General features: G+C 42.0%; 1 protein-coding gene across 1 annotated transcript in view; it reads right to left on the bottom strand.

Annotated features, from left to right (window-relative positions):
- LOC128663856 (serine/threonine-protein kinase tousled-like 2) overlaps positions 1-18498 on the bottom strand; it is an 894029-nt gene that overhangs the window by 232451 nt on the left and 643080 nt on the right. The window contains exon 15 of the mRNA XM_053718402.1: positions 9887-9984. Within this exon, the coding sequence (XP_053574377.1) occupies positions 9887-9984 (98 nt within the window). The remainder of the gene's footprint in view (positions 1-9886; positions 9985-18498) is intronic.

Raw genomic sequence — 18498 nt, 5'->3', positions numbered from 1 at the left:
TAAATAAACCTAACACTAAGCCCCTGAAGATCTCCCTACCTTATCTTCACCACGCCGGGTATCACCGATCCGTCCAGAAGAGGCTCCGAAATCTTGATCCAAGCCCAAGCGGGGGCTGAAGAGGTCCATCATCGGGCTGAAGTCTTGATCCAAGCGGGGGCTGAAGAGATCCATCATCGGGCTGAAGTCCTCTATCAAGCGGCATCTTCAATCTTCTTTCTTCCGGATCCATCTTCATCCCGCCGACGACTTCCCGACGAATGACTGTTCCTGTAAATGATGTCATCCAAGATGGCGTCCCTCGAATTCCGATTGGCTGATAGGATTCTATCAGCCAATCGGAATTAAGGTAGGACAATTTTGATTGCCTGATGGAATCAGCCAATCAGATTCAAGTTCAATCCGATTGGCTGATTCCATCAGCCAATCAGAATTTTCCTACCTTAATTCCGATTGGCTGATAGAATCCTATCAGCCAATCGGAATTCGAGGGACGCCATCTTGGATGACGTCATTTAAAGGAACCGTCATTCGTTGGGAAGTTGTCGGCCAGGATGGATGTTCTGTGTCGGCGGGATGAAGATGGATCAGGAAGAAAGAAGATTGAAGATGCCGCTTGATAGAAGACTTCAGCCAGATGATGGATCTCTTCAGCCCCCGCTTGGATCAAGACTTCAGCCCGATGATGGACCTTTTCAGCCCCCGCTTGGGCTTGGATGAAGATTTCGGAGCCACTTCTGGACGGATCGGTGATACCCGGCGTGGTGAAGTTAGGTAGGGAGATCTTCAGGGGCTTAGTGTTAGGTTTATTTAAGGGGGGTTTGGGTTAGATTAGGGGTATGTGGGTGGTGGGTTGTAATGTTGGAGCGGGTATTGTATGTTTTTTTTTACAGGCAAAAGAGCAGAATTCTTTGGGGCATGCCCCGCAAAAGGCCCTTTTAAGGGCTGGTAAGGTAAAAGAGCTTTTCTATTTGTATTTTAGAATAGGGTAGGGCATTTTTTTTATTTTGGGGGGCTTTGTTATTTTATTAGGGGGCTTAGAGTAGGTGTAATTAGCTTAAAATTGTTGTAATATTTTTCTAATGTTTGTAAAAAAAATGTTTATTTTTTGTAACAGTTCTTTTTTATTTTTTGTACTTTAGTTAGTTTATTTAATTGTATTTATTTGTAGGTATTTGTATGTAATTAATTTATTGATAGTGTAGTGTTAGGTTTAATTGTAACTTAGGTTAGGATTTATTTTACAGGTAATTTAGTAATTATTTTAACTAGGTAGCTATTAAATAGTTATTAACTATTTAATAGCCATTGTACCTGGCTAAAATAAATAAAAAGTTGCCTGTAAAATTAATATAAATCCTAAAATAGCTACAATATAATTATTATTTATATTGTAGCTATATTAGGGTTTATTTTACAGGTAAGTATTTAGTTTTAAATAGGAATAATTTATTTAATAAGAGTTAATTTATTTTGTTAGATAAAAATTATATTTAACTTAGGGGGTGTTAGTGTTAGACTTAGCTTTAGGGGTTAATAAATTTAATAGAGTAGCGGTGAGGTCCGGTCGGCAGATTAGGGGTTAATACTTGAAGTTAGGTGTCGGTGATGTTAGGGAGGGCAGATTAGGGGTTAATACTATTTATTATAGGGTTATCGAGGCGGGAGTGAGGCGGATTAGGGGTTAATAACTTTATTATAGTAGCGGTGAGGTCCGGTCGGCAGATTAGGGGTTAATAATTGTAGGTAGATGGCGGCGACGTTGGGGGCGGCAGATCAGGGGTTAATAAATATAATATAGGGGTCGGCGGTGTTAGGGGCAGCAGATTAGGGGTACATAGGGATAACGTAGGTTGCGGCGGTGTGCGGTCGGCAGATTAGGGGGTTAAAATTTTTTATTAGAGTGGCGGCGATGTGGGGGGGCCTCGGTTTAGGGGTACATAGGTAGTTTATGGGTGTTAGTGTACTTTAGAGCACAGTAGTTAAGAGCTTTATGAACCGGCGTTAGCCCAGAAAGCTCTTAACTCCTGGCTTTTTGCTGCGGCTGGAGTCTTGTCGTTAGATTTCTAACGCTCACTTCAGCCAAGACTCTAAATACCGGCGTTAGAAAGATCCCATTGAAAAGATAGGATACGCAATTGGCGTAAGGGGATCTGCGGTATGGAAAAGTTGCAGCTGGAAAGTGAGCGTTAGACCCTTTCCTGACTGACTCTAAATACCAGCGGGCGGCCAAAACCAGCGTTAGGAGCCCCTAACGCTGGTTTTGACGGCTAACGCAGAACTCTAAATCTAGGCGTTAGTTTTTGATGAGACATCAGCAAACCAAGATTTGAGCCACAACGTTCTACGTGCTAGGATAGCAAATCCTGCATTCTTTGCCGCTAATTTAGCAATTTGAAAAGCGGCATCAGTAATAAAAGAATTAGCTAGCTTGAGAGCCTTAATTCTATCTAAGATGTCATCTAATGGAGTCTCAACCTTAAGAGACTCTTCTAGAGCCTCAAACCAAAAAGCTGCTGCAGTAGTTACTGGAACAATGCAAGCCATAGGTTGTAAGAGAAACCCCTGATTATTAAATAATTTATAATTTATTTAATAGACCCTCTAATTTCGCAACCATAGGGTCTTTGAAAGCACAAATGTCCTCAATGGGGTATAGTTGTACGCTTAGCTAGGGTAGATATAGCTCCCTCTACCTTAGGGACCGTTTGCCATAAGTCCCGAATGGTGTCTGAAATGGTTAACATCTTCTTAAAATTAGGAGGGGGAGAAAACGGTATACCTGGTCTATCCCATTCCTTTCTTATAATTTCCGAAATTCTCTTAGGAACCGGAAAACGTACATTTATGCTTACCTGATAAATTCATTTCTTTTACGATATGACGAGTCCACGGATTTCATCCTTACTTGTGGGATATTAACCTCCTGCTAACAGGAAGTGGCAAAGAGCACCCCAGCAGAGCTGTACATATAGCCCCTCCCTTCCCCTACACCTCCAGTCATTCGGCCGAAAGTTATAGGAAGAGAAAAGGAAAGGCTAAAAAGGTGCAGAGGTGGCTGAAGTTTTCAAAAAATAAAATAAATCTGTCTTAAAATAACAGGGTGGGACGTGGACTCGTCATATCGTAAAAGAAATTAATTTATCAGGTAAGCATAAATTTACTTTTCTTTTACAAAGATATGACGAGTCCACGGATTTCATCCTTACTTGTGGGAAACCAATACCAAAGCAATAGGGCACGGATTAAAGGGAGGTACAAGACAGGAACCTAAACGGAAGGCACCACTGTTGAAGAACCTTTCTTCCAAAAATAGCCTCAGAAGAAGCAAAAGTGTTAAATTTTGAAAATTTGGAAAAAGTGTGAAGGGACGACCAAGTCGCAGCCTTACAAATCTGTTCAACAGATGCATCGTTTTTAAAAGCCTATGTGGAAGCCACAGCCCTATTAAAATGAGCCGTAATTCTTTCAGGAGGCTGCTGTCCAGCAGTCTCATATGCCAGGTGGATGATACTTCTCAGTCAAAAAGAAAGAGGTAGCCGTAGCTTTCTGACCCCTACGCTTTCCAGAATAAACAATGAATAATGAAGATGATTGACAGAAATCCTTAGTTGCCTGTAAGTAAAACTTTAAGGCACGGACCACGTCCAAGTTATGTAACAGACACACCTTCTTAAAAGAAGGATTAGGACAAAAGGAAGGAACAACAATTTCCTGATTAATATTGTTATTCGAAACAACCTTAGGAAGAAAACCAGGTTTAGTACGTAAAACCACCTTATCAGAATGAAAAATGAGATAAGGCGAATCACACCAACGCTGAAAGCTCAGAAACTCTTTGAGCAGAAGAAATAGCAACCAGAAACAGAACTTTCCAAGATAACAGTTTAATATCTATGGAATGCATAGGTTCAAACAGAACCCCTTGAAGAACTCGAAGAACTAAATTCAAACTCCAGGGAGGAGTAATTGGTCTAGAGCCTGACAAAAAGACTGAACATCTGGTACATTTGCCAAACGTTTGTGAAACAGAATTGACTAAGCTGAAATTTGTCCCTTTAAGGGACTCGCTGATAACGCTTTCTCCAACCCTTCTTGGAGAAACAACAGAATCCTAACCTTACTCCATGAGTAACCCTTGGATTCACACCAATAAAGATATTTACACCATATTTTAAGATAGATTTTTTCTAGTGACAGGCTTTCTAAGTATTGGTAACTGAATCAGAGAATCCTCGCTTCGATAAAATCAAGCGTTCAATCTCCACGCAGTCAGCTGCAGAGAAATTAGATTTAGATGTTGGAAAGGCCCTTGAATGAGAAGGTCCTGTCTCAAATGGAAGTTTCCACGGTGGCAGAGAGGACATGTCCACTAGATCCGCATACCAAGTCCTGCGTGGCCATGCAGGCGCTATCAGGATCACTGAAGCTCTCTCCTGTTTGATTCGAGCAATCACGTGTGGGAGGAGAGGAAACGGCGGAAACACATAAGCTAGGCTGAACAACCAAGGCATCTATCAGTTCGGCCTGAGGATCCCTTGACCGGGATCCGTATCTTGGAAGCTTGGAATTCTATTGAGATGCCATCAAATCCAATTCCGGTCTGCCCCATCTGAGAATCAATAAGGCTAATACCTCCGGGTGAAGTTCCCACTCCCCCGGGTGAAAAGTCTGTCGACTTAGAAAATCTGCTTCCCAGTTCTCTACTCCTGGGATGTAGATCGCTGACAGATGACACGAGTGGGCCTCTGCCCAACTGATTATCTTGGATACCTCTATCATCGCTAAGGAATTCCTTGTTCCCCCCTGATGATTGACATAGGCATGCCACAGTCGTGATGTTGTCCGACTGGAATCTGATGAATTTGGCCGAAGCCAACTGAGGCCACGCCAGAAGCGCATTGAATATTGCTCTCAGTTCCAGAATATTGATTGGAAGTAGAGACTGCACTTGAGTCCAAACACCCTGAGCCTTCAGGGAGTTCCAAACTGCACCACAGCCCAGAAGGCTGGCATCTGTTGTCACTATCACCCACGAGGGTCTGCGGAAACAAGTCCCCTGGGACAGATGATCCGGCGACAACCACCAAAGAAGAGAGTTTCTGGTCTCTTGATCCAGAATTATCTGAGGAGAAAAATCCGCATAATCCCCATTCCACTGTCCGAGCATGCACAGTTGCAGTGGTCTGAGATGAAACCGAGCAAACGGAACGATATCCATTGCCGCTACCATTAATCCAATTACCTCCATACACTGAGCAACTGATGGCCGAGGAATGGCCTGAAGTGCTCGGCAAGTATTCAGAATCTTTGATTTTCTGACCTCCATCAGAAATAATTTCATGGCTACCGAGTCTATCAGAGTTCCCAAGAAAGGAACCCTTGTCTGTGGGACAAGTGAACTCTTCACTATGTTCACCGTCCAGCCATGAGTTCTCAGAAAAGACAACACTGTGTCAGTGTGAGATTTTGTCAGATGATATGTTGACGCCTGAATCAGAATATCGTCCAGATTAGGCGCCACCGCTATCCCTCGCGGTCTGAGAACCGCCAAAAGAGACCCTAGAACCTTTGTGAAGATTCTGGGTGCTGTGGCAAACCCGAAAGGAAGAGCCACGAACTGATAATGTTTATCCAAGAAGGCAAACCTTAGAAACCAATGATCTTTGTGGATTGGAATATGTAGGTACGCATCCTTCAAATCCACGGTATTCATATAGTGACCTTCCTGGATCATTGGTAACCTCCACCTTGAATGATGGAACTCTTAGAAATTTGTTTAGACGCTTGAAGTCTAAAATGGGTCTGAACGTTCCCTCTTTTTTGGGGACCACAAATAGGTTTGAGTAAAACCCCTGTCCCTGTTCCAATTTTGGAACTGGAGAAATTACTACCATAGAAGAAAGGTCTTTTACACAGCGTAAGAACGCCTCTCTTTTTATCTGGTTTGCAGATAATTTTGAAAGATGAAATCTCCCTCTTGGGAGAAAATCCTTGAATTCCAATTGATAACTGTGGGTCACTATTTCTAGTGCCCAGGAATCCTGAACATCTCTTGCCCAAGCCTGAGCAAAGAGAGTCTGCCCCCTACTAGATCCGGTCCCGGATCGGGGGCCACCCCTTCATGCTGTCTTAGGACCAGCAGTGGGCTTTTGGGATTGTTTACCCTTATTCCAGTTCTGATTGGGTCTCCAGACTGACTTAGATTGGGTAAAATTCCCTTCCTGCTTTGTGGAAGAAGAAGAAGCGGGGGGGGGTCATCATTTATAGTTCAGCAGACCAAGATTTGAGCCATAATGCTCTACGTGCTAAAATAGCAAATCCTGCATTTTTTGCCGCTAATTTAGCAATTTGAAAAGCGACATCAGTAATGAAAGAATTAGCTAGTTTGAGAGCATTAATTCTATCTAAGATGTCATCTAATGAGTCTCAACCTTAAGAGACTCTTCTAAAGCCTCAAAGCAAAAAGCTGCTGCAGTAGTTACTGGAACAATGCAAGCAGTAGGTTGTAAAAGAAACCCCCTGATTAACAAATAATTTCTTAAGTAGACCCTCTAATTTCTTATCCATAGAGTCCTTGAAAGCACAACTATCCTCAATGGGTATAGTAGTACGCTTAGCTAGGGTAGATATAGCTCCCTCTACCTTAGGGACCGTTTGCCATGAGTCCCGAATGGTATCTGATATGGGAAACATTTTCTTAAAATTAGGAGGGGGAGAAAACGGTATACCTAGTCTATCCCATTCCTTTCTAATAATATCCGAAATTCTCTTAGGAACTGGAAAAACATCAGTGTAAGTAGGTACTTCCAAATCTTTATCCATTTTACACAATTTCTCTGGAGGAATATTAATAGGATCACAATCATCCAGAGTCGCTAAAACCTCCCTAAGTAACAGGCGGAGGTGTTCAAGCTTAAATTTAAATGACATAGCATCTGAATCTGTCTGAGGCAAAACATTCCCTGAATCAGAAATTTCACCCTCAGACAGTAATTCCCTGATCCCCAACTCAGAGCACTATGAGGGAACATCAGAAATAGCTAATAAAGCATCAGAGGATTCAGTATTTACAATAATACCTGACCTACCCTGCAACACTGGTAATTTAGACCAGTGTTTTTCAACCAGTGTGCCGTGGCACACTAGTGTGCCATGAGAGATCCTCAGGTGTGCCACAGCAGACTGACAACAGTGTGACATATTTTTTAAACTTTGCTTGTTTTTACTCCCAGTGCAGGGGTAGTTTGTAGGAGGCATGGCATAACAGCACAATACATACAGTATGTGTGTGTTTGTGTGTATGTGTAAATATATATATGCTGTATTAGGCTACAATGTGTGATTTTTTAAAAATTTTGGGATGGTGGTGTGCCACAGTATTTTTTTAAAGTAAAAAAGTGTGCCACGGCAAAATAAAGGTTAAAAATAACTGATTTAGACAATACCTCTGTAAGGGTAGTTGACATAACTGCAGCCATCTCCTGCAGAGTAAAGGAATTAGAAGCACTAGAAGTACTTGGCGTCGCTTGTGTGGGCGTTAAAGGTTGTGACACTTGGAGAGAATTCTCTGACTGAGAATCATCCTTAGGCACACTTTCTTTATTTAAAATATGCTTTTTACATTGTAAGGCCCTTTCAGTACAAAAGTTACACAATGTTAGAGGGGGTTGCACAATAGCTTCTAAACACATAGAACAATTAGAAACCTCAATGTCAGACATGTTGAACAGACTAGTAATACCACAAAAGTTGTTTAAACACTTATTTATTGCATAAAATAAACATTTGAAAACACATGCACTGTGCCTTTAAGAAAAGAAAAAGTGAACAAGTTTTCCAAAATGCTCAATTAACGTTAAATTATCCCCAAATTTAACTAAATATCGATGGTTAATCCAAAAATTACTGCACCCAGGAGCAAGGGCAGAAATAAGGCTTAAAAGTACTTTTATCAACAACTAGTCAAAAGATAGTTAAAAATACCCTCTGCACCTCTGCCCCCATGGTACTTTGAAACAAGTTTCCAACCCTTCAGACCAGCTACACAGTCCAGGAGCCACCGAGTTACTGCTTGCTGCTGCTTAGCCTGAAGGAAGTGCGCATCTGAGCGAGCAAAAATAAGCCCCGCCCCTTAAGGTCAAAGTCGGAGTAGGCCCGAAAAAAACCGCATGGGAATGCGGTTTTGAACCAAAGTTAATGTACACACAGTATACAACCCCTCAAACATAAAACAAACAAGTTTAAATGCCAAAATAAAAAACGTAAAACATCGTCTTTTTTTCATTGTCTCCCATGTCACATAATGCCCAAATAAAGTCAACTAATGAAAAATATAATATAGGGACTCCAGTAATACCCCTCTTATAAAATATGATTTACTGCTTACCCCATTCCCATACAGGGAAATAATGCCAGCCAGTTCTGATACACCAAGTCTCCTCAGAATAAAAAAGGCTGCACATACCTTAACGCTGCTTGTAGCATGAAACCGGTCTTCACACTGAAGATGTCTCATGGTTTCCTTCAGAAGTCTTGTGGGAACCAGCGTGGATCTTAGTTACAACTGCTAAGATCATCAACCTCAGGGCAGAAATCTTCTTCCATATCCCCCTGAGTAAAATAGAATGCACCGGTACCATTTAAAATAAAAAACTTCTTGATTGAAGAAACTAAAACTAACAACTCACTTTACCATGTCTTCCTACTATAACACAGGCAAAGAGAATGACTGGAGGTGGAGGGAAGGGAGGAGCTATATATATATACAGCTCTGCTGTGGTGCTCTTTGCCACTTCCTGTTAGCAGGAGGATAATATCCCACAAGTAAGGATGAGATCCGTGGACTCGTCTTATCTTGTAGAAGAAATAATCGCTCAATACACTGTACATTTATATCTTAACAGTTTATAAAGTAGGTTTTAAAATCTGTCAATTTTAATATTTCTGTAATATAAAAGTTATATTCAGACATACACACATATATATGTAGATTAACTACATAAATCTGCACTATTTTGTGTGTGTGTGTCATTGATTTCAGTGTTATATATATATATATCTATATATCTATATATCTATCTATATATATATATATATATATATAAAAACACTGAAATCAAAAACTTGAGTAAATATGCATAACACATTTACTTAATTGTGGACACAGTTGATTATGCCAAAACCCGAGAAGCATTAAAGGGACAGGAAACTCACATTTTTTCTTTCACAATTCAGATAGAGCATGCAATTTTAAACTACTTCAAAATTACTTCTATTATTTACTTAGCTTCTTTCTCTTGTTATACTTTGTTCAAAAACATACCTAGGTAGGCTCAGGAGCACAATGCTAGTTGTTTAGTGGCTGCATATGTGTTTTCACTGGCCGATCTGATGTGTGCAGCTAGCCCCCAGAAATACATTGATGTTCTTTCAACTAAGGACACTAAAAGAATGAAGCAAATCTGATAACAGAAGTAAATTGGACAGCTGTTTCAAATTGTATGAACTATCTGAATCATGAAAGAAAAATTATGTTTCATGTCCCTTTAAAGAAAACTTTCATGAATCAGAGACAACATACATTTTTAAACAACTTTTTAATTCACTTCCATGCTCCTACTGAGTATGTGCAAGAATTTAAAGTATATATGTATATGAATCGTTTTAATTGGCTGTTGGCTATCACATGACACAGGAGGAAAGGTAATGGAAATAAGACATTTGTCAGCAAAATAAAATAAAAAAATAATTTGTAATACAGACTAAGTGCTTTTGCGTCTTAATTATGCATTTATAGATTATGCAATTCTACTGTATTTAATGTTCTTAATGTTCCTGACACACAGGATTACTAAGCAAATTAAAGTAAAATATGCTTCCTTACTGTGAGTTATCTTCATTATGTATTCTTTTTAGTTCTCTAATGTGCAAATTCCTGACTCTCTCAAGACGTTCAAGTTCTGCTTGGATTTCAGCTTCTTCCTATAATAAAATCACATTAAAGTTCATGGAATATGCAGCTAAAAAATACTTTCTACAAGGTGAAACCTCATGCATCCTATAAACCTGAAAACTTGCAACATTAATTTTAAGTTGTGCAAACAATACTTAGTCACAAGAGACAGTTAATTTTGTTCTATTCAGTACATTAAATATAATAATGCAAATTATACAAAACATTACCAGCTAAAATTGCTTGTAATGTTGCTACAAGAAACAGCATAAATTATCAAAATAAGCAATTTTTTCTATATCTCGTTCCCCTCTCAAAAGGGTCATGGACAAAACTATCAACTTCACTCACTACATACATAAAAGGTGGCTCGTTTGCACTCTGTCCTCCTACTCCTTGTGATGTCCATATAAAAGCCCAAAAGTAGAGCAAGGAGGAAACCAATTATCCAAGGATATGAGCAAATCTATAGAAATTGCTTATATTATGGTGCTAATTTCTAGTTATTTTGACTCTCTCTGGGAAATATCCAAAAACTGAATACAAAGCATTATAACTAAAAGAATGGAAGATGATAAAAAACAGAATTTATGCTTACCTGATAAATTACTTTCTCTTGTGGTGTATCCAGTCCACGGATTCATCCTTTACTTGTGGGATATTCTCCTTCCTAACAGGAAGTGGCAAAGAGAGCACACAGCAGAGCTGTCCATATAGCTTCCCCTCTAGCTCCACCCCCCAGTCATTTGACCGGAGGTTAGGAAGAAAAAGGAGAAACCATAGGGTGCAGTGGTGACAGGTAGATCTTTTTGTTTAAACTACAGACTTAATAGCCAGGGCGGGCCGTGGACTGGATACACCACAAGAGAAAGTAATTTATCAGGTAAGCATAAATTCTGTTTTCTCTTGTAAGGTGTATCCAGTCCACGGATTCATCCTTACTTGTGGGATACCAATACCAAAGCTTTAGGACACGGATGAAGGAAGGGAACAAGACAGGTACCTTAAACGGAAGGCACCACCTGCTTGTAAAACCTTTCTCCCAAAAATAGCCTCCGAAGAAGCAAAAGTATTGAATTTGGAAAATTTGGAAAAGGTATGCAGCGAAGACCAAGTCGCTGCCTTACAAATCTGTTCAACAGAAGCCTCATTTTTGAAAGCCCATGTGGAAGCCACTGCTCTGGTAGAATGAGCAGTAATTGTTTCAGGAGGTTGCTGGCCAGCAGTCTCATAGGCCAGACGGATGATGCTTTTCAGTCAAAAGGAATGAGAGGTAGCAGTCGCCTTCTGACCTCTCTTTTTACCAGAATAGATTACAAACAATGAAGTTGTTTGTCTAAAATCCTTAGTTGCTTATAAATAGAACTTTAAAGCACGAACCACATCAAGATTGTGTAACAAACGTTCCTTCTTCGAAGGAGGATTAGGACACAGGGAAGGAACAACAATTTCCTGATTAATATTCTTATTAGACACAACCTTAGGAAGAAAACCGGGTTTGGTATGCAAAACTACCTTATCTGCGTGGAACACCAAGTAAGGTGAGTCACACTGCAAAGCAGATAACTCTGAAACTCTTCGAGCAGAAGAGCTACCAAAAACAAAACTTTCCAAGATAAAAGCTTAATATCTATGGAATGTAAAGGTTCAAACGGAACCCCTTGCAGAACTGAAAGAACTAAATTCAGACTCCATGGCGGAGCCACAGGTCTATAAACAGGCTTGATTCTAACTAAAGCCTGACTAAACGCTTGAACGTCTGGTACCTCTGCCAGACGTTTGTGTAAAAGAATAGACAAAGCAGATATCTGTCCTTTTAAGGAACTAGCTGATAATCCTTTCTCCAATCCTTCTTGGAGAAAGGACAATATCCTGGGAATCCTAATCTTACTCCATGAGTAACCCTTGGATTCGCACCAACAAAGATATTTTCGCCAAATCTTATGGTAGATTTTCCTGGTGACAGGCTTTCTGGTCTGAATCAGGGTATCAATAACCGACTCAGAGAACCCACGCTTAGATAGAATTAGGCGTTCAATCTCTAAGCAGTCAGACGCAGAGAAATTAGATTTGGATGTTTGAAAGGACCTTGAAGTAGAAGGTCCTGCCTCATTGGCCGAGTCCATGGTGGAACGGATGACATGTCCACTAGGTCTGCATACCAGGTCCTGCGTGGCCACGCAGGCGCTATTAGAATCACCGACCCCTCTCCTGCTTGATTCTGGCAACCAGACAAGGAAGGAGAGGAAACGGTGGAAACACATAGGCCAGATTGAAGGACTAAGGCGCTGCTAGAGTATCTAACAACGCCGCCTGTGGATCCCGGGACCTGGACCCATAAAGAGGAAGTTTGGCATTCTGACGGGACGCCATCAGATCCAATTCTGGAGTGCCCCATCGCTGAATCAGCTGGGCAAATACCTCCGGGTGGAGTTCCCACTCCCCCGGATGAAAAGTCAGACGACTTAGAAAATCCGCTTACCAGTTGTCTACTCCTGGGATGTGAATTGCCGAGAGGTGGCAAGATTGATCCTCCGCCTACCTGATTATTTTGGTTACTTCCATCATTGCTAGGGGACTCCTTGTTCCCCCTTGATGGTTGATGTAAGCTACAGTCGTGATGTTGTCCGACTGAAATCTGATGAATTTGGCCGCAGCTAGCTGAGGCCATGCCTGAAGAGCGTTGAATATCGCCCTCAGTTCCAGAATGTTTATCGGGAGAAGAGCTTCTTCCCGAGACCATAAGCCCTGAGCTTTCAGGGAGTCCCAGACAGCAACCCAGCCCAACAGACTGGCGTCGGTCGTTACGATGATCTGCGGAAACACATTCCCTGAGCCAGGTGATCCTGAGACAACCACCAGAGAAGAGACTCTCTGGTCCTCTGGTCCAACTGTATTTGAGGAGACAAATCTGCATAATCCCCATTCCACTGTTTGAGCATGCATAGTTGCAGTGGTCTGAGGTGTATCCGTGCAAAAGGGACTATTGTCCATTGCCGCTACCATTAATCCGATTGTCTCCATGCACTGAGCTACAGATGGCCGAGGAATGGAATGAAGAGCTCGGCAAGTAGTTAAGAGTTTTAACTTTGCAAAAAAAACGTTACTGTGCCTTTAAGAAATAAAAAAGGCACACAATTTTCCAAATCAGTGAAAAATGCACCAAACTTTCTGAAATTTTCACAGTATGTATCTAAAGCATTGGTAAGATTGCAAAACTAGAAAAAAATCGATTAACCCCTTAATGCCCAAACCAGATCAATAGTAAGCTAACAGACCGGTTAAAACAAATTTAGCACCTTGCCACAGCTCTGCTGTGGCCCTACCTTCCCTTAGGAGTCGGATTTATGGGGAAAAAGCTTTTTATGGGTCCTCAAATTGTAGCAGGAGCCACCATGTGAACACAGCCTGAAGATCTAGTCCATCTAACTGCGCATCTGAGGCGCGAAATTAGGCCCCTCCCACCATACTCCGGTGCTGTGAGGCCTAAAGAAACACTCCTAGGAGTTATAATATTATCCATGTGGGTAACAACCCCTGAAAGAAACCCAAAAGGACCTTCTAAGTGTCTCAAAAATGAGTAAAAACCGTTTGCCATAAAAAAGTGTCAACCCATAAAAAAGTGTCAACCAGCATAAATTAGCCCTGTAATGTAAGCTTGTAATTACATACTTAGTCTCTGAATAAAGCTTACCCTTCCCTCATGGGGATCTTATCAGTCCTTTTCTAGCATTATCACAGTCTTGTCTAGAAATAAATGACTGAACATACCTTATTGCAGCCTAATCTGCAAACCGTTCCCACCAACTGAAGTTTTCTTGTACTCCTCAGTCCTGTGTTAAAACAGCAGTGGATTTTAGTTACAACATGCTAAAATCATTTTCCTCTCTGCAGAAATCTTCATCCCTTTTCTGCTGGAGAGTAAATAGTACAAACCGGTACCATTTAAAAATAACAAACTTTTGCTTGTAGAACAAAAACTACAAATCTACCACCACATTCACTATACCCTTCCGAGAGAGACCCTATTGCTTAGAGCCGGCAAAGAGAATGACTGGAGGGTGGAGCTAGAGGGGGAGCTATATGGACAGCTCTGCTGTGTGCTCTCTTTGCCACTTACTGTTAGGAAGGAACTATGTCCATTGCCGCTACCATTATCAACCACCGGTAAAAGACAGTTGAGCACCTTGCCACAGCTCTGCTGAGGCTCCTACCTGCCCTCAAATACGATTTTGTGCAGAAATAAACCCTTTTTAATGGTCCTCAGATGCCAGAGGACTCCGCTAGGGAAGATGGATGTCTCAGTCTGAAGGAAAACTGCGCATCTAGAGCACGAAAATAGGCCCCTCCCACCATGTACTGGATGTCAGAGGTGCCTTAAGAAAATACTCCTAGGAGTATCTAACTAGCCATGTGGAAAACTAGGCCCCAAATAAAGACTTATCTCCCTCAGAGAAAAAACGTCCTATTTATGAAGCATGTAAAACGTTTTGTCCCTAAGTAGTACGAGTATTAACATGAGTATTACCCTGTTTTGTATGCATGATCCCAGTCGTTGTTAAATCACTGCATCTAGCTTACCTCAAATACACAAGGCTCTGTCAGCATTTTCTAGAACTTATTCATCTCTCTAGAAATAAAAATACTGAACATACCTCAAAGCAGGTAATCTGCAGACCGTTCCCCCAACTGAAGTTTTCCCATACTCTTCAGTTATGTGTGAGAACAGCAATGGACCTTAGTTACAAACCGCTAAGATCATCAAACCTCCAGGCAGAATTCTTCTTCTAATTTCTGCCTGAGAGTAAAACAGTACAACGCCGGTACCGTTTAAAAATAACTATTGATTGAAGGTAAAACTACACTAAGTCACCACATATCTCTTGATACTTCCTATCTTGTCGAGAGTTGCAAGAGAATGACTGGAGGTGGGGGTTAGGGGAGGAGCTATATAGACAGCTCTGCTGTGGGTGTCCTCTTGCAACTTCCTGTTGGGAAGGAGAATATCCCACAAGTAATGGATGAACCCGTGGACTGGATACACCTTACAAGAGAAAACAGAATTAATGCTTACCTGATAAATTACTTTCTCTTATGGTGTATCCAGTCCACGGATTCATCCTTACTTGTGGGATATTCTCAATCCCTACAGGAAGTGGCAAAGAGAGCACAAAGCAGAGCTGTCCATATAGCTCCCCTCAGGCTCTGCCCCCCCAGTCATTAGACCGACGGTTAGGAGGAAAAGGAGAAACTATAGGGTGCAGTGGTGACTGTAGTTTTACAAAAATAAATTTGAACCTGACTTAATTGCCAGGGCGGGCCGTGGACTGGATACACCGTAAGAGAAAGTAATTTATCAGGTAAGCATAAATTCTGTTTTCTCTTACATGGTGTATCCAGTCCACGGATTCATCCTTACTTGTGGGATACCAATACCAAAGCTTTAGGACACGGATGAAGGGAGGGAACAAGTCAGGTAACCTAAACGGAAGGCACCACTGCTTGCAAAACCTTTCTCCCAAAAATAGCCTCCGAAGAAGCAAAAGTATTGAATTTGTAAAATTTGGCAAATGTATGCAGTGAAGACTAAGTCGCTGCCTTACAAATCTGTTCAACAGAAGCCTCATTCTTGAAAGCCCATGTGGAAGCCACAGCTCTAGTGGAATGAGCTGTAACTCGTTCAGGAGGATGCTGTCCAGCAGTCTCATAAGCCAATGGGATGATGCTTTTCAGCCAGAAGGAAAGAGAGGTAGCAGTCGCTTTCTGACCTCTCCTCTTACCAGAATAGACAACAAACAAGGATGATGTTTGTCTGAAATCTTTAGTTGCCTTTAAATAGAATTTTAAAGCACGAACCACATCAAGATTGTGTAACAGTCGTTCCTTCTTAGAAACTGGATTAGGGCACAGAGAAGGAACAATGATTTCCTGGTTAATATTCTTATTAGAAACCACTTTTGGAAGGAAACCAGGTTTGGTACGCAAAACAACCTTATCTGCATGGAACACCAGATAGGGTGAATTACACTGAAAAGCAGACAATTCAGAAACTCTTCGAGCAGAAGAAATAGCTAACAAAAACAAAACTTTCCAAGATAATAACTTAATATCTATGGAATGCAAAGGTTCAAACGGAACCCCTTGAAGAACTGAAAGAACTAAATTTAGACTCCATGGAGGAGCCACAGGTTTATAGACAGGCTTGATTCTAACTAGGGCCTGTGCAAACGCCTGAACGTCTGGTACAGCTGCCAGACGCTTGTGTAACAGGATAGACAGAGCAGATATCTGTCCCTTTAAGGAACTAGCTGACAAACCTTTCTCCAATCTTTCTTGGAGAAAAGACAATATCCTTGGAATCCTAACCTTACTCCACGAGTAACCCTTGGATTTGCACCAACAAAGTTATTTCCGCCATATCTTATGGTAAATTTTCCTGGTGACAGGCTTTCTGGCCTGGATCAGAGTATCTATAACTGATTCAGAGAACCCACGCTTAGATAGAATTAAGCGTTCAATCTCCAAGCAGTCAGTTGCAGAGAAACTAGATTTGGATGCTTGAATGGCAGTTTCTATGGTGGAACCGATGACATGTCCACTAGGTCTGCATACCAAGTCCTGCGTGGCCACGCAGGCGCTATCAGAATTACCGAAGCCTTCTCCTGTTTGATTCTGGCTACTAGCCGAGGGAGAAGAGGAAACAGTGGAAAGACATAAGCTAGACTGAATGACCAAGGCGTTACTAAAGCATCTATCAATGCCGCCTTGGGATCCTTGGACCTGGATCTGTAAAGGGGAAGTTTGGTGTTCTGACAGGACGCCATCAGATCCAATTCTGGAATGCCCCATAGCTGGGTCAGCTGAGCAAAAACCTCCGGGTGGAGTTCCCACTCCCCCGGATGGAAAGTCTGACGACTCAGAAAATCCGCCTCCCAGTTGTCTACTCCTGGGATGTGAATTGCAGATAGATGGCAGGAGTGATCCTCCGCCCATTTGATGATCTTGGTTACTTCCTTCATCGCTAGGGAACTCTTTGTTCCTCCCTGATGATTGATGTACGCTACAGTCGTGATGTTGTCCGACTGAAATCTGATGAATTTGGCCTCCGCTAGTTGAGGCCATGCCTGGAGCTTATTGAATATCGCTCTCAGTTCCAAAACGTTTATCAGGAGAAGAGATTCTTCCCGAGACCATAGGCCCTGAGCTTTCAGGGAGTCCCAGACCGCACCCCAGCCTAACAGACTGGCATCGGTCGTGACAATGATCCACTCCGGTCTGCGGAAGCTCATTCCCTGAGACAGGTGATCCTGAGACAACCACCAGAGAAGAGAGTCTCTGGTTTTCTGGTCCATTTGTATTTGAGGAGACAAATCTGCATAATCCCCATTCCACTGTTTGAGCATGCACAGTTGCATTGGTCTTAGATGAATTCGGGCAAAAGGGACAACGTCCATTGCCGCAACCATTAAACCGATTACCTCCATGCACTGAGCCACAGAAGGCCGAGAAATGGAATGAAGAACTTGGCAAGTATTCAAAAGTTTTGACTTCCTGACCTCTGTCAGAAAGATTTTCATTTCTACCGAGTCTATTAGTGTTCCCAGGAAGGGAACCCTTGTGAGCGGGGACAGAGAACTTTTTTCAACGTTCACCTTCCACCCGTGAGACCTTAGAAAGGCCAGAACAATGTCCGTATGAGCCTTGGCTCTGTGAAAAGACGACGCCTGTATTAAGATGTCGTCTAGGTAAGGTGCTACTGCAATGCCCCGCGGTCTTAGTACCGCTAAAAGGGACCCTAGCACCTTTGTGAAAATTCTGGGAGCGGTGGCCAACCCGAAAGGAAGGGCCACGAACTGGTAATGAGTGTTCAGAAAGGCGAACCTTAGGAACTGATGATGATCTTTGTGGATAGGAATATGTAGGTACGCATCCTTTAGATCCACGGTAGTCATATACTGACCTTCCTGGATCATCGGCAAGATTGTCCGAATGGTTTCCATTTTGAAAGATAGAACGCTGAGGAATTTGTTTAGAATTTTTAGATCCAGGATTAGCCTGAAAGTTCCTTCCTTTTTGGGAACTACAAACAGGTTTGAGTAAAATCCCAGTCCTTGTTCTGCAATTGGAACTGGGTGTATCACTCCCATCTTTAGAAGATCTTCTACACAGCGTAAGAACGCCCGTTTCTTTGTCTGGTCTGAAGACGAACGAGAAATGTGGAACCTTCCCCTTGGGGGAGAGTCCTTGAATTCTAGAAGATACCCCTGAGCAACAATTTCTAATGCCCAGGGATCTGGAACATCTCTTACCCCTTCATGCTGTCTTGGTAGCAGGCGCAGACTTCTTGGCCTGTTTACCCTTGTTCCAGCCCTGCAAGGGTTTCCAGGTTGCTTTGGGCTGTGAAGAGTTACCCTCCTGCTTTGCAGCAGCAGAGGTTGAAGCAGGTCCGCTTCTGAAGTTGCGAAAATTAGCCTTGTTTTTGGCCTTAAACGGTCTATCCTGCGGGAGGGCATGGCCCTTCCCCCCAGTGATATCCGCGATAA

Source organism: Bombina bombina, chromosome 1 (assembly GCF_027579735.1).
Source record: "Bombina bombina isolate aBomBom1 chromosome 1, aBomBom1.pri, whole genome shotgun sequence".
NCBI classification, from domain to species: Eukaryota; Metazoa; Chordata; class Amphibia; order Anura; family Bombinatoridae; genus Bombina; species Bombina bombina.
The sequence above is the reverse complement of the archived record's forward strand: the minus strand, read 5'-3'. Positions and strand labels throughout refer to the sequence as shown.